This window comes from Notothenia rossii, assembly GCF_949606895.1.
Source record: "Notothenia rossii genome assembly, chromosome: 6".
In the NCBI taxonomy this organism is placed as follows: Eukaryota; Metazoa; Chordata; class Actinopteri; order Perciformes; family Nototheniidae; genus Notothenia; species Notothenia rossii.
Genome location: NC_136909.1, coordinates 58,458,946 through 58,473,823, shown reverse-complemented (window position 1 = coordinate 58,473,823; position 14,878 = coordinate 58,458,946). Strand labels below are relative to the sequence as shown.

Genomic DNA, 14,878 nt, shown 5'->3' with positions numbered 1-14,878 from the left:
AGTAGGGATGTTGTATAAAGAGCAAAAAACTTGACTTTCATGGGAGACTGATTCACGTCCCGTCTGAAACCCAAAACGTTTTTGTTAAACTTCACTTTAACTTTAGATACTTAGTCATTTCAACTCAAAGCACATCCATTTCCTTAATCTAACCAAGTAGTCAATAAACATTATAGACCGATGATCGGCTTCAATATATTGTTCAATTAAAAGCAATAGGGGATATATGTCCTGTAAGCCTGCCGGCAGACAAGTGACAGGCAGCAGGCTAACACTTAAATTGGTATTTCCTCATCTTCTTAGTGTTTAATATTCTTATGCAGCACCCACATTCACAACTTTGACTTTTAACATTATAAAACGTTTTTAAATTAGTATCACAGTTTAGCTGTGAGGAAGTGTTTCACATTGACGTGCATGTATTGACCATAATGTATTTTACCTAATGTAAAAGTAAAGAAAATCTGAACTTTGGTTCTTTTTGTCGATTGACATGCAGCTTTTAGGCATGATACAAAAAAAATTCCGCTTTTCGGACGATGCCGTAATCTCACAAGGCAGTGATGTAGCTTGCTCTCATCTATGTGGCGTGCGAGAACACATGATTGACGGGCAAAGCGGGTGGCTTGGCTTAAAGACATTATAGACCTTAGTTTAATGTTTACTTTGTTGCTGTGCACATAAAGGGCTTCCTATTTCTTCAGAAGGATACCTTATAATTGTTTCCATAATCCATCCCACTCGTCATTAAGATCATGATTTCATGATTGAGATACCTTTCCTTTAAAGATTCAAACTGAATAAAAACGATGCGTGGGGAGGCTTTACTTTAATAGGATTCATTTATACTTTCCTGTTATTAAATTGGGAGTTGCCCTATTTAAAATAATCATGTTGTGAGGGACAGTGGGATGCCTTATTTTGGCGCGTGTCCTGAGGCTGGAGCCAATCTGTTGGGCAAACAGCCAGGGAGCAACTGAGAGGAGACGGAGCAGGGCTGTATTTAGAAACAGAATGATGGGAAAAACTTAAAACGTGTCCACAAAAACAGATACATATAACTTAGAATTGATCCAAATTTCCCTTTGACACATCTGAGATTTGTTCAATCAGTTTTATGACAGCAATGCATTATACGTTTCTGCAAGCACACTTTTCTTATCATCAAAGAGAAAGAAGGGAGAAAAGAGTGAGGGATGGGGAGGAAGGGAAGCAGCTGCCTCAGAAATTGCTTTCATATGTGACCGCCATTTGAACTTTGTCATCAGCATAGCGTGTCAACAGTTCTCCAGCAAATATATATATAGAAGGTTTCTCATTTCTCTAATTCCCCTCCTCAACTCCTATCCTTGTGTCTTAGTCCCGTCCATGGGAGATGCGAGCGTAGGAGTCGAGGAGGGGAACCGAGGAGAGAGGAGGGGAAGCAGCAGGCGGTTAGAGAAATAAGAACTCCTCTCCTCTGAGCGGTCATTTTAAAGAAACGTCCATTAATGATGACAGGAAGCACAGCAGCCCTCTGTCTGATGGGCAGATGTGTTCATGACTACTTATATATTTACTTTTAATTAATTGACAGTGCGGTATAATGAGACAATAACAGGCTACAGATAAGGACATAGGCTATATACACACACACACACACACACACACACACACACACACACACACACACACACACACACACACACACACACACACACACACACACACACACACACACACACACACACACACACACACACACACACACACACACACACACACACACACACACACACACACACTTATATAAATATATACAATTTCAGATTCAAACAAGTATGAGAGCACTCTCATAATAACGTAACACTATCAGAGACTGGATACACCCCCCCCCCATACTGATACGGCTTGGTGATCACACGCTTACTGCCACATATGTTGCTACATGGGTTAGAAGGCTGTCTTTTTAAGGGATGGGAATAAGGGAATAGAGGACATAAAATGGGGCACAGTCAGAGGGAGGGAGGTGGATGGTTCTGGCTGGTTACCATGGTACCTGTGATCTACGATGTTGCAGAAGTATTAAATATCACTGAGGGTCCTTTTACTTTTCATACACTCTTCCAGAAGCAGGACCTGCTCCTGTTTGGGGAAACACATCAACCAGTGGAGAAAATACATAACTTCATACAGAGTAACACAAACACACATTCACACACTTGGTATAACAGGATGATGAAATACAGGTTCTCATTAGTCAGGTAAAACTATTTGTGGATGTCAGGTTTCCACTGAAATATTCATGAAACGTGTCTTCCTCTTTTTGAAAGGATGGTGTCATACTTGGTCAAAGTTCATAAAGTCAAGTCAGGTATCTATGAATTAAACTTTCATGACACAATGCACAAAACCTTTTTGTTGTCAATACTAATACAATTTATAAAGCATTCTCATGGATTGAAATTTACATACAGGAAGGATTCAGCAAAATAAAGAATGAATATGTAAAAGTTACCTGGAATCATTCACAAACTGGTACATGTATCACCCCTGTATGCAGCAGTGATATGTTAATATATGGGAATGCTGTTTTACCCATACAGTAAGGCAACTCAATAAGCCAGGTTGAAGCTCTGCATGAAAACGCATGATTGGATGGTAAACTTTAGTTCATCAGGAATTCACAGGGACATTGAGATCACATTTAAAGTACAGAAATTAAGTGTGATGGCCAAAGCCACACAGGGTAAACCAACTACACTGCACCCTCACCTTCAGTAGTTTTGCTGCAGCTGCGATAAAACATGCCAATTAACACCACACATTTGCTTTAAATGGTAAACTCTAGTGATGTTACGTATTGCGCCGAGGCTTCGGAGCGTGTGTCGAGTAATCCCCGAAGCTTTTTGTGACGCATGCAGTGTTTCCCACACAATGTTAATACTTGGGCGGGCCGCCCAGGTATATTAAGGCCCGCCCAAGTATATTTCGGACCTTTTAAAAAAAAAATGTATCCGTCCGCGAGCGACGCCATCTGCGAGTGATTAACTAATGGACAATGAGCCCTCGCTCTACGTCTCCTGTGCCTGTTCGCTCTGCGGTTGATTAACTAGGGGACAATAATCCCCCCCTGTTCGCTCTGCGATCGATTAACTAGTGTATGATCCCTCGCTCGACACCTCCTGTTCGTGCTGCCATCGCGTGGAGGGAAACGAAAAACGGAGAAGACGACGTTAATTTAGAAGACGCGGACACTAAGGTAAAGTAACTATTTTCTCCTTATTGTGTTGCTGTTTTCTGACTTTGGTAGGAGATTCGAATTATTTGAAGTTAGTGGCAACTAAGAGTGTATTTAACGTAACCAGGCCAACTTTGCTGCGTGCAAGTTACGTGTGCTAAATTAAATATAAAAAAGATTATAATTTGTTTTCTCTTCGGGCTATGCCAGTTAGAAGGACACAGATTAACTTTAGCTAAGGTTAGACTGTTAATTTCCCCTGCATTACTCCTCAGATATGAGTATTCAAAAATATTTTAAGAGAATACGGCGTGAGGATGAGGAGGAGAGACGAGGAGAGGAGGAGAGACCACAGGTAACTTAGCCAATGTTAGCATTTTGCTTGCATTGGCAATAATAAATGCATAAGTCTCAATAATGATATATGTCGGTTCATTTGACCTGAAATTATACAATTGCAGTCAACAGTGAGTTGCAATGCAGAGACCAAACTAGATTCAAGCTTGTTTTCAATTCTAGCCGGTGGTCAGTGAAGATGCTGGCACAACTAGTCAGAGTACTGAGGGAGAGGCAGCAGGTCCCAGTGTGGTAGAAGCAGCAGCAGGTCCCAGTGTAGAAGCAGGTGCAGGTCCCAGTGTGATACAAGCAGCAGCAGGTCCCAGTGTGGTACAAGCAGGTGCAGGTGAACAAGCAGCACAGTTCCAAGCATCACAGACACAGACACAGACATAGTATAATAGCAAGGAGAACTCTACCATTTAAATGCAGTAATACCAATGCATTATTTTCAGATTCCAAGCATCGCCACTCAGGATGGAACCCTGATTGGCTCAAAATGCCACAGTTCAAGAATTGGCTCTACCTCACCCAGCATGGTATGAATGGCATTTGCAAGTTCATATTTGTAATAAAACTTATTTTTTGTAAGAATTAACACGTTTTTCTTTTTAAAAAGGAATGTTTTGCCGAATCTGCAGGCAACACAAGCCTCCAATAAAGAAAGGCCCCTTAAAATGGGCTTTCTTAGAAGTTGGGATTCTTGTTTTCCGCAAGGATTATATCGAGTGCCACATCTCCTCAGAGCCTCATCAATATAGTGTAAAGCATCAGGTCTCACTTGCATCAGGTATATCATTTTTTTTATGTAAAGCTAATTTCTGCAACCTATCAACCATGTTTGGCTCATATAATGAATTATGTCTTTGCCCTTGGTCTAGGCTACTCAGTGATGCAGGCTTTTGAGCCCACAGTTATTATGGAGCATGAGGCCGTCATAGGTGGATTCAAATGTCTTTACTGGCTAGTAAAGAATGACATGGCTCACCACACCAACTACCCTAAGCTCTTAAGTTTAGCTCAGCTTTTGGGTTGTGATTACTTTGAAAATCTGAAGGTAAACCTAGTACAAAATGATGCTTGTGAAACTAAAAACTTTGACCAGCTAAATGTTAAATGATGTCTTTTTCTCAGGTGGATCAAAGAAACAATTATCAATCACACAGAATAGTGGATGAAATGCTGGAGATCCTTGCAGAGATAGTAGAGTCGCCTATTTTGGAAGAGATAAGGTCATCTCAAGCAATCAGGTCTAGAGGTTGATGAAACCACAGATGTATCTGTAAACCGCCAGCTGGATTTACATGTTAGGTGGGGTATTTTTTAAAGGTATGATGTGCATTTAAATAAAGATGTAGGCCTAGTTAAACTTAATATTTATTAATATGTGTGAAAACCTATACATTTTTATTTTAGACACCTGGATAAAGAGGGTTATGTTTTCAACCATTTCCTTGACCTGGTAACTCTGGAAGATGGGAAAGCTGACAGCGTTGTTGCTGCCATCAAGAGTGTACTACAGAAGAAGGATCTCCCGGTAGACAGGCTCTACGGACTCGGGACAGACGGTGCAGCAGTGATGACGGGTATGGAGTTTATTGTTAAATCTAATGGATTGTGTGAAATGTGTATTGTCAGCTGTTATTAAAGGAAACAAAATGACGCCGTCAACACTGCATTTAATTCTTAAACTTAGGCCGTCTGAATGGAGTGGCAAAGCAGCTCACAGACAGTTTTCCAAAGCTGGTTTCTGTAGCGTGTGCTGCTCACAGACTAGCACTGGCATGCAAAGATGCCTCAAATGCTGTCAGGTATATGGCAAACTTCAGGAACCACCTGCAGGGACTGCACCTATTCTTCCGAAATAGTGCAAATAGGTCAGCCACACTGAGTGCTGCCGCTACCACTCTTGGTCTGAACGACTTGAAAGTCAAGGTGTGTTTTCACCTATTTTCATAATACTATTGTGGTGTCATATTATTTACATATATTTTACTTACCAGTGTTTCTACTTGTTGTTAGGAGGTGAAAGATACAAGGTGGCTATCGCAGCACCTAGCCGTTCAAAACCTCCAGAGGAAACTTACAGCTGTGCTGGCTGCTCTGGCGGAAGAAGCAACCACAAGGAAGTGCCCAGTGGCCAAAGGTCTATAATGTCTGTGCCACATACCGCTTTGTGGCTGCCCTCTACCTTCAGGCAGATGTGCTGCCCCACATTGCAATGCTGTCTAAGGTGTTTCAGAGAGCTGATGTGAACTTTCTCCACATAAAGGAGTAGGTAGATTACAAAGAAATGCATTTGATGCTCCCAGTTATTTGCATTATCCATCCTATTATATTGTTGTCTTTTTCCACATTTAGGTGCCAGTCACACTTGTTACTCTGAGGAGAATTCTGGAGGCAGGCGAGACCCCACTCCCCGAAACGTTCCTTGCTCGCCTACACCAAGACTTGGACAACCCAGGTGGACTTGGGGCGTTTAGCATTGCCGGAGAGGAGGAGAGGATCAGGAGGGGAGCGCCCCCGGGAAGATATGTGGGCCAGATTTGTCAGAGATGTAAATACATCCCTTCTTACTTTTACATTCCAATATTTATTTTCCTTGAACTGAAAAATTTATAATATCAATCCAGGTCCTCAAACCTTACATCTGCAGCCTGGAGAGCAACATTGAGAGCAGGTTCCAGCATATTGAAGTGCTGGGGGCCTTCAGTGTCCTGGGTCCAAAGGCAGTTACCTCCAATGATGTAACCAACATTTCAATGTTGCAGACCCTTGCCAACAAATTCATCCCAGGGCAGGATGCCACAGTTATCCAAGAGTGGACCTCCTACAAGCAGCATGTTCTTGAAGGAACATTTAAGGTTGGTAAATACCTAAATTAATATGAACTTGACGGTTAGAATTGCTTGTTTTGACATCTGTAAATATTTCAATTATACTGTATACTCATTTGCCCTGCCTTGGCTAATCTCTGAAGGACAAGACACAAGCTGAGATCATGCAGCTCCTGGCCAGTGAGAAGGACGAATGGGCAGAAATATACCCAAACCTCAGCCTTCTCTCTTCAGCGGGGTTGGTCATCCCTGTCTCCAGTGTAAACTGCGAGAGGGATTTTTCTACGATGAACAGGGTAAGTGTCTTGCATGTCATTCTGTATAGTTCATTTAAAACAAACTGTCTGTTTTACAGATGAAAAATGACATGAGAAACCGACTGAAAGGGGAGCACCTGGCTGCATGTATGCGGATAGCAGTCAGTGGACCAGCGGGATGGGATGAGGCGTTCTCATACACACAGGCGTTGGAGCTGTTCTTCAACAAACCTAGACGGATTAAGTGCTCTGACAAACAGTGCCATCTTTGTACAAAATGAATATTGCCATACAGTAATGTAAAGTTAATGAATAAACCTGTTGTTAAAACTTGTTGTTTGTCACATGTGTTGCGCGTCACAAAGCCCGCCCCGCGGTCCGCTCACACCGCTCGCAGCCCCCCCCCCCTGGCACCTTCCCCCCCAAGTATATTTCAGATCTGTGGGAAACACTGGCATGTATCGAGGCTTGTATCGTTTTGGGCCAGTGACGTCATCGATGACAAACGAAGCCTCGCTGCCTGTCGATACCACGTGACTGCTTCAGGAAGCGATTCAGATCGGTTGAACCGTTGAACCACAACGCTCATAATACCCATGGTGACATAAGAACCATATTACCCCTCCTGTACCCGGGCCCGCTGGTGACACGATGGAATTAAAAGAGCTCAGAACCTCACTTATATAGAGGTCGGAACATGTCATAAGTATAAATAGATACAAGCATAAATAAATGTAGGAATAAAAACATGAATAAATAAATGAATAAATAAAGGAATAAATATGTTAAAGTGTTTTCAGGGAGATTCAGTGTGTGTGCTGTGGCTCAGCTGAAAAGCAGTTGACTCACGACCGTAGGGTCCCTGGTTCAACGACTCGTCAATACGTATTTTTTGTTGTTTATAAAAGCTACAGCTAAATGAGATAATGTAGTTAATAAATGTATTCTTTGATATGGTTTAGCCTTTCTCAGGCTACCACATGGTTAAGTTTATGAATATTACTAAGGAATACAAATCCCTCTTTGCAATATTTACAGGTGGTGCGCCAATAGGAAGTGGAGCACACAGGAGACAACTGTTTAATCACAGACTGTTATGTTTGTGGGGGAATGGCAGTGCATACATTATTTGAGATATATTTCGAACTCGGACTTCATTTTAAGGACATTGCGGCTAGGGGTGTAGAGCTATTTTTTTATTTGTAAAGCCTCCTTCACTTCATCCATCAGGAGGCAGCCTCTGAGAAGTGCAGCACCAGCGCGTACCCACCGCCTTCACTGTGTTCCCCACTGTAGGCTGCTACGTTTCAACCACAGAGACTTCTACACACACACACACACACATCGAACGGCCCGATTATTCCCCCTATTACTCGTTGTATGAAGGAAATGTCCGGTCACAAAGGCACATTATGTGTGTGTGTGTATGTGCTCTGCTCAGCACCGCTGTGTGTGTGTATGTTCGGTGTGTTTGTGTGTGTCCAACAACAGCAGTTGTTTTCAAATTACCATGAACAGTAATTTACACACATCTGGCCAACTCCATAGGTATGTGGGTGTTCCCAAAATAAGTTAGTTTAATCTTAATCTCGATGTAGTGCTAAATGCTGTCAGAGTGCACCGGAGCGAACGCCCCGGTATGATGTTATTATGGCTGGCAAACAAGCCCAGCGGTCTCACTGACATTTCAGTTATATCAATATGTGTACAGTGGTCCTAATTTGTTTTAATTGTATCCTAGTTTTAAACTGTGTTAATATGTTTTGGATGCATATTGTTATATTATTTGTTCAGGCTGTTACATACAATTAGCCACTGTTGCCACCTATATTAGGCTATATTATATTATTATATTAATATTTGTAAAGCAGTCCTAATTTTTTGTTTTAATTGTATCCTGGTTTTAAACGTTGTTAATATGTTTTGGATGCATATTGGTATTTCTTCAGGTTGTTAAATACAATTAGCATCTGTTGCCACCTGCTGGTGAGTAAATATTCAAATCAGTTAAAATTAACAACCGGTCCGCGAATGTATCTGCTGGTCCTTGGCACAATAAAGGTTGGGAACCCCTGAGATAGAGCACACTGTTGAGATGTCCAATCTGCCTGTTTTACACACTTTGACCAACAGGGGGTTTGTGTTCAAATGAAGCCCATGATGAAGCCTCATGAGATGAACCCTTTTGCGAACCAATTGGCTGGAAAGCTTCAAAGCTTCATCTCGCCATCACTAGTAAACTCTTTATTTGATTGTAATCTGTCATTACTTCAAACATTTTAGCACAGCTAACACAAGTATTTGTTTGTATTAATGACTTTCTTTGTCTCTTGAGTTACCATGTCCATTGGGGGAGGTTACTTCCTGGTTCAGCAAAGGGCGTGGCCGAGCACTGAGGACTCATAAATACTGCAAGGAGCCAATTGGGACAAACCTCCTGCTTCCATGTCAAAGGGGGGATTTGGGATGTGTCAGTGTCCTTTGTGTTTTCTGTTACTATTAATTATCCCTTGGTTTCAACTTGGTTTGGCCAAGCCACATATAGGTTCCTTAGTTTTTCATTGTAGCAGGTGTAGGTGGCGGTATGCACCTTTTAAGTTGTTTGCAATCCGCCAAAAGCAAGAAGAAGAAGAAGATTTTGATTTTTAAAACAAATTTTATTTCCATTTGTTTTAACTATACACCGAAACAAAAAACAAAAAACATTACACAAATCAAATAAATAAACAGATTTTCACGTCTACCAAATAAATGTCATTTGAAAACGTTTTACCCATTTCAAAACATCATCTTTTACACACTTTAAAAACAAAAAAATTCACCTACCCTTTAAAACTTCAATATTAGAGAGTCATTTTCCCCCAGTGAGCACAGAACCTGCCCAACAGCCCACACATCCAGAAACCCCTGTAGATGATTGATCAGCGTATAGTATGCATGCTCCACCCTCAGACGCGCTGCCACCAGCCCCCTCAGACAGAGCACTGCATCCGTCCACCCTACTCCAGCAAGTTTGTTCTTCCTACTTTTCCAGATTGCTAATTTTGCATTAGCAAACAAGAAATTGATCAATAGTAGGATTTCCTTCTTTTTCAGGATGTATTTGGGGCCATGGACAAAAAGTGGTATGGAGAAAACCTCCCCGAACCCCTCCACCCACTCCTGTAACATTTTTTTAAGACCAGCCAACCGGGGACAGGACACCACTAAATGCTCCAATGTTTCTGCCATAAAACAGAACGGACAGCCCCCCCTTGTGCCTGGGTCAAAATGAGCCCTGTATTTGTTAGTGGCTATTGCACCGTGTATAATTCTCCATTGGATGTCAGCCATCCGTTTTTCAACGGGAGACTTATACAGGATCCGCCAGCTGCCCTGAGGGGAAGAGCCCAAACCAAACACATCTGTCCACCTCGACTCTCTGACGCCTGCGAGCGAGCTGAGGTTTAGCACCTTTACGCAGCTAAGATATAGCTTCTTCCCATTGCAGGAGCTGAACATTCCAGGTGTTAGAGTCCCCAGTGATAGCAGGAGACCATCCTCCTCTCTCCATTCCCCCACCGCAGGACCCACACTCAAGGCAGGAAAAACATAATCATGTCCCTTTCTCCACTGGTCGGCCAGATCTGCATCCAGAGCAAAAGTCCGGTGGGATGGCGACAGCGACTGCCACACCTCTTCTACCAGGTTCTCCAGAACTCGAGTTGATCGAATGCCCGTCACCTCAGCCAGTTTTTCTGTCGAGATCCCTGTCAAATGGCCAAGTTTTACCACTCCCGCTTCAATGAACGCATTTTTTAGGGCGGCTGAAGAGAAAATGGTTCCGGAAAGAAAACCAGTGTCAAACAGGGGCTCCTCAAACAGCCACATCCCAGGCCGGGGGTCGGGTGGTCTGGTAAAACTCAGAATCTTCCAGGCATTGATGACTGAGCAGTAAAAAGGTGCAAGTCCAGTTATCTTGTACGCAGGGGCCTTCAGCAGAAACAGGTGTTTATCAAAACCAAAGCCCCCTGCCCTCCAGAGCAACAGCCGGGCCATAGCCAGCCAGCAGGGAGAGGCACCATACAGCAGCCGCTGAGCTGCCTGCAGTCTAAAAGCAGCAGTCCTCGCAGTAATGTCCACAAGGCCCTGCCCCCCCTCCGCCACAGGGAGGTACAGGACCGATGCTGGCACCCAGTGATGACCCGACCAGAAGAAATCCACGAGGAGCCGCTGCAGTTGTTTCATGAGGCCCGGCGGTGGGGTTAACACCTGGAGTCTGTGCCACAAAGATGAGGCAACCAGATTGTTGGCTACAAGAACTCTTCCCCTGTAGGACAGCTGGGGTAGCAGCCATTTCCATTTAGCTAATTTTGCTCGCACCTTTCCCAGCAATCCCTCCCAGTTCTGTGCCACCATGTCCTCAGACTCCAACCAAACTCCCAGGACCTTTAAACCCTCGTTTCCCCAGCTGAGGTTACCAGGAAGACTGGGCCTATTTTCTAAACTCCACTGACCTACCAAAATTGCCTCACTCTTCTCCCAGTTAACTTTGGCTGAGGCAGCCTTCCTATACAAAACTAAACTGTCCTGTAGCTCCTGGATATCTCGCTGACCCTGGATAAAAACACTGACATCATCAGCATAAGCTGATACAACCACCGGGGGGGCCTGAGCTGACACTGGCAGACTCAGGCCCCTCAGCCGGTTTCTAAGCCTGCACAAAAGTGGCTCGATGGCAATACTATATAATAGGCCTGAGATAGGGCAGCCCTGCCTGATCCCCCTTTTAACTGGTACAGGTCTGCTCAGCCCTCCCCCCACTTTCACAACACAACATGCATCACTGTACAAACACTTCACCCAGGTCAAAGAATGCTCCCCAACACCAAAAGCCTGCAATGTGGCAGCCAGAAAAGTGTAATCCACACGATCAAAGGCCTTCTCTTGGTCAATAGAAATAATACCAACATTTATATTGTACAGTTTGCAAACATCAAAAGTGTCTCTCATCAAAAACAAATTGTCCACAATTGATCTGCCAGGGATGCAATATGTTTGATCAGTACCAACAAGAAGTTCGATAAAACACTTCAGTCTGTTAGCTAAAACCTTTGACAGTATCTTATAGTCCGTACATAAGAGAGCCACAGGTCTCCAATTCTTCAGCAGGGTTAGCTCTCCTTTCTTAGGCAACAGTGAAATCACTGCACCCCTACAGGAAGCTGGAAGAGTCCCTTTCCCAAAGGACTCCATCAATACATCCAACAAATCATGTCCTAAAATGCTCCAAAAATGTTTAAAAAAGTCTGCAGGTAAACCGTCTATGCCCGGAGCCTTGCCGGAGGCCATGTGTGTCACCGCAGAGGTCAGTTCCTCCAGCGTAATGTCAGAGCCCAAGGTGTCACTTTCGGCTGGACTCAGCTGTGGAAGACCCTGAAAAAGTTCATCAGCGGCTTCCACGTCACAACCTTCGGCTTTGAACAGGTCCGTGTAGAAGGACACTGCATGTCTCCTCATCTCAGCAGGTTCAGAGGTTACCTGTCCATCGGGAAGACGCAGACATACCATCTGCTTCCTTTGGCCCACAGACCTCTCCAGGTTGAAGAAAAAGGTGGTTGGTGCATCAATGTCTCTCATGGAAGTAAAACGGGCTCTAATCAGAGCTCCCTTGGCTTTCTCCTGAAGAAAACAGTTAAGCTGTTGTTGTTTTAGGAGGGACTGTTCTATATTTCGAGCAGACACACTCTCTAACTCTCTGATCTCTCTCTCTAACTGCTCTATAGCTCTCCTAGTGTTTGCAGTGGAGTAGGCTGTATACTGTTGACAGAACACTCTAATCTGAGCCTTTCCTACCTCCCACCACTGACTCAGGGAGGGAAAAGACTCTTTCTTTGATTTCCAGTTGATCCAAAACAAATTAAAATTCTCACAGAAAATCAAATCTTGTAAAATTTTAACATTAAACTGCCAGAACGATCTAGGTTTCCCTTTGTTGGATAAAACCAAATCCAAAGAAACTAGCTGATGATCTGTAAAACCAACAGGTTGGATGTGACAGTTCACTGCACGAGTAATAAAAGAAGAAGACATGTAAAATCTGTCTAGCCTGGCTGCACTGACGCCCCCATCTAGCATTCTCATCCAGGTGTATTGTTTAACGGAGGGATGCTTCATCCTCCACACATCCACTAAGTCAGCCTCTCTTATCACCTGTGACAGTAAAAGGGACGACTGAGGATGAGGCTCCCGTCCTATTCTGTCTAAAGTGACATTAGTGCAAACGTTCCAGTCCCCCCCCAGTATAACACACTCCCCCTGTACACTAGTGTCTAGCTTGTCTTTTAATAACTGAAACACAGATACACGTGCAGGGCCCTGATTGGGTGCATACACATTAATAAAGGTGAAACTGAACTCTAACAGTTCCACTTTCACCATCAAGGCTCTACCTGCCACTATCTCAGTGCTGGATAAAATCTTTACATTTAGAGAGGGGGAGAATAAAACAGCTACTCCAGCACTAAGGTTTGAGCCATGACTGAGTACATACTGACCCCCCCACCACATCCCCCAGTCCGTCTCATTCAGGCTATCACTGTGCGTTTCCTGCAGAAATATCAAATCTAATTTTTTCTGATTAAAGACTTCTAACACTAAAGCTCTTTTCTGTGCACTTCTACCCCCGTTCATGTTCAAGGAAGCAACCCTTAAAGCCTGCATTAGAGAAAGGGGACAGAGAGAAAGAACAGACAGGTACACACAGCAGAGAGGAGACACCCAGTGTTGCATGATCATGTTGAAATTATTTAGACCTTTTCAGTTTCTTCCCTCTTTTGCTTCCTGTCGTATCTTTTTTCACAGCAGTTACATGCCTCCTGAGACGATAACGTTTCTTTTCATCCAGCAGGTCTAACCCTACAACTTTCTGAAGAGTTCTCACTGTATGAAGAAACTTGTCAATGTCAGGGAAAAAATCTCTCACTTCCACTGACTTGCCAAAAGACTCGTCTAAAAAGACATTAATCTCTTCCAAAGAATATATCTCTGCGTTCTGAGAGAGACTATCTGCAACTGAACCACAGTCAGAATCCCCCTCACCGTCTGTGTCCATCTCTGTCACCTCATTATTGTCTGCAGCCTGTTGAAGCTCATTTTTCCGCCCAGAGCCAGACGACAGCTCCTTCTGTGTGCCAACAGCCTCTACCTGTCCCACAGCACCAGTCCTCACCTGCCCTGCTACATCATCTCTCACCCGTTTACCTGTTTCCAAATGTTTTCCTCTCACACTCACCACACTCTCTACAGTCCCTGTTTCATCTCTCACGATATTCATCCCTACTTCCTCCGCAGCCACCGGGGCCCCGGCGGGTGCAGCAGCAGCCCCCGCGACACCGGGTCCCGCTGCCGCGGACCAGGCCGCCCCGGGCTCGGCCGCCACAGCGGCCCCGGCCGCCCCCGGCTCAGCCGCCCCAGCGGCCCCCGGCTCGGCTGCCCCGGGCCCAGCCGCACCCGGCGGAGCGGCGTGCCGTCTCTGTGGACATGCAACACGTTTGTGACCCGACTCCCCGCACTCAAAACACTTTACGCTCCCTGAGCTCGCATAAACCATATAAAAACCCTCTTCGTGCCTCACCCGGAAGGACACATCTAGTGTCTGAGTGGGACAATTCAGAAACATGAAAACCTGTCTCCGCAGAGAATGGACATGTTTGAACTTTTCATCCTTACACCCCAGAGCAACAGTGCGGAGACTACTGGCAAACTTACCAAAACGCTTCAGCTCCCGTTCCAGCGCCTCATTCGGGATGAACGGAGGAACGCCAGACACAGTGATCCGCGTGGACGGTGTCGCCAGCGGTGAAACTTGAATGTATTCCTCGTTTAGCATTAATCCGCTCTCGATAAGTTCCGTCACATATTTCTGGTCTTTCAAAAAGACCACGACCGCTTTGTTCATGCGGGAAGCATAGGAGATATTTACATGACCGACCTGATCACCCACAGCCAGCAGCACCTGCTCCACTGTGCTTGCGGCCTGAGCCACCAGCCGCACTCCGTGTCTCAGAGACACCGGCGGCGCCCCGGAGGACGCCATCCCCGCCACGAGGCACGGAAAAACACTAAATTAACAAATTAACCGTACTTGCAAAGGGTACAAAAATCCCAACGAAAGATCATACAGTTAAAGAAACGATTGAAACAGAAACAAAAGAGTTAAAGTTGAAATTCCCTCTTCCCTCTTCAAA

General features: G+C 44.4%; 2 protein-coding genes across 7 annotated transcripts in view; one reads left to right on the top strand and one right to left on the bottom strand.

Moving 5' to 3' along the window:
- Positions 1-14,727, bottom strand: part of LOC307042449 (uncharacterized protein) — a gene marked incomplete at its 5' end in the record, with an annotated part of 65,499 nt that extends 50,772 nt beyond the window's left edge. Inside the window, one exon of the mRNA XM_079686319.1 lies at positions 12,982-14,727. Within this exon, the coding sequence (XP_079542445.1) occupies positions 13,435-14,727 (1,293 nt within the window). The 3' untranslated portion in view covers positions 12,982-13,434. The remainder of the gene's footprint in view (positions 1-12,981) is intronic.
- LOC307045183 (uncharacterized protein) lies at positions 2,915-6,996 on the top strand. 6 transcript variants are annotated; one of them, XR_013809804.1, is made up of 13 exons: positions 2,915-3,241; positions 3,496-3,575; positions 3,740-3,902; positions 4,012-4,095; positions 4,176-4,346; positions 4,438-4,613; positions 4,691-4,867; positions 4,973-5,142; positions 5,253-5,491; positions 5,579-5,830; positions 5,918-6,113; positions 6,190-6,420; positions 6,537-6,996. XR_013809804.1 is itself a non-coding variant. In XM_079690713.1 (6 exons), the coding sequence occupies exons 1-6, from the start codon at positions 3,143-3,145 to the stop codon at positions 4,817-4,819; spliced, it is 822 nt and encodes a 273-aa protein (XP_079546839.1). In that variant the 5' UTR covers positions 2,915-3,142; the 3' UTR covers positions 4,820-4,947. The 6 variants fall into 6 exon arrangements, 1 of the variants encoding a protein (XP_079546839.1); XR_013809803.1 differs by lacking the exon at positions 3,496-3,575; XR_013809802.1 differs by lacking the exons at positions 3,496-3,575; positions 3,740-3,902 and having other exon boundaries at positions 4,012-4,613.
- Positions 14,728-14,878: the final 151 nt, after the last annotated feature.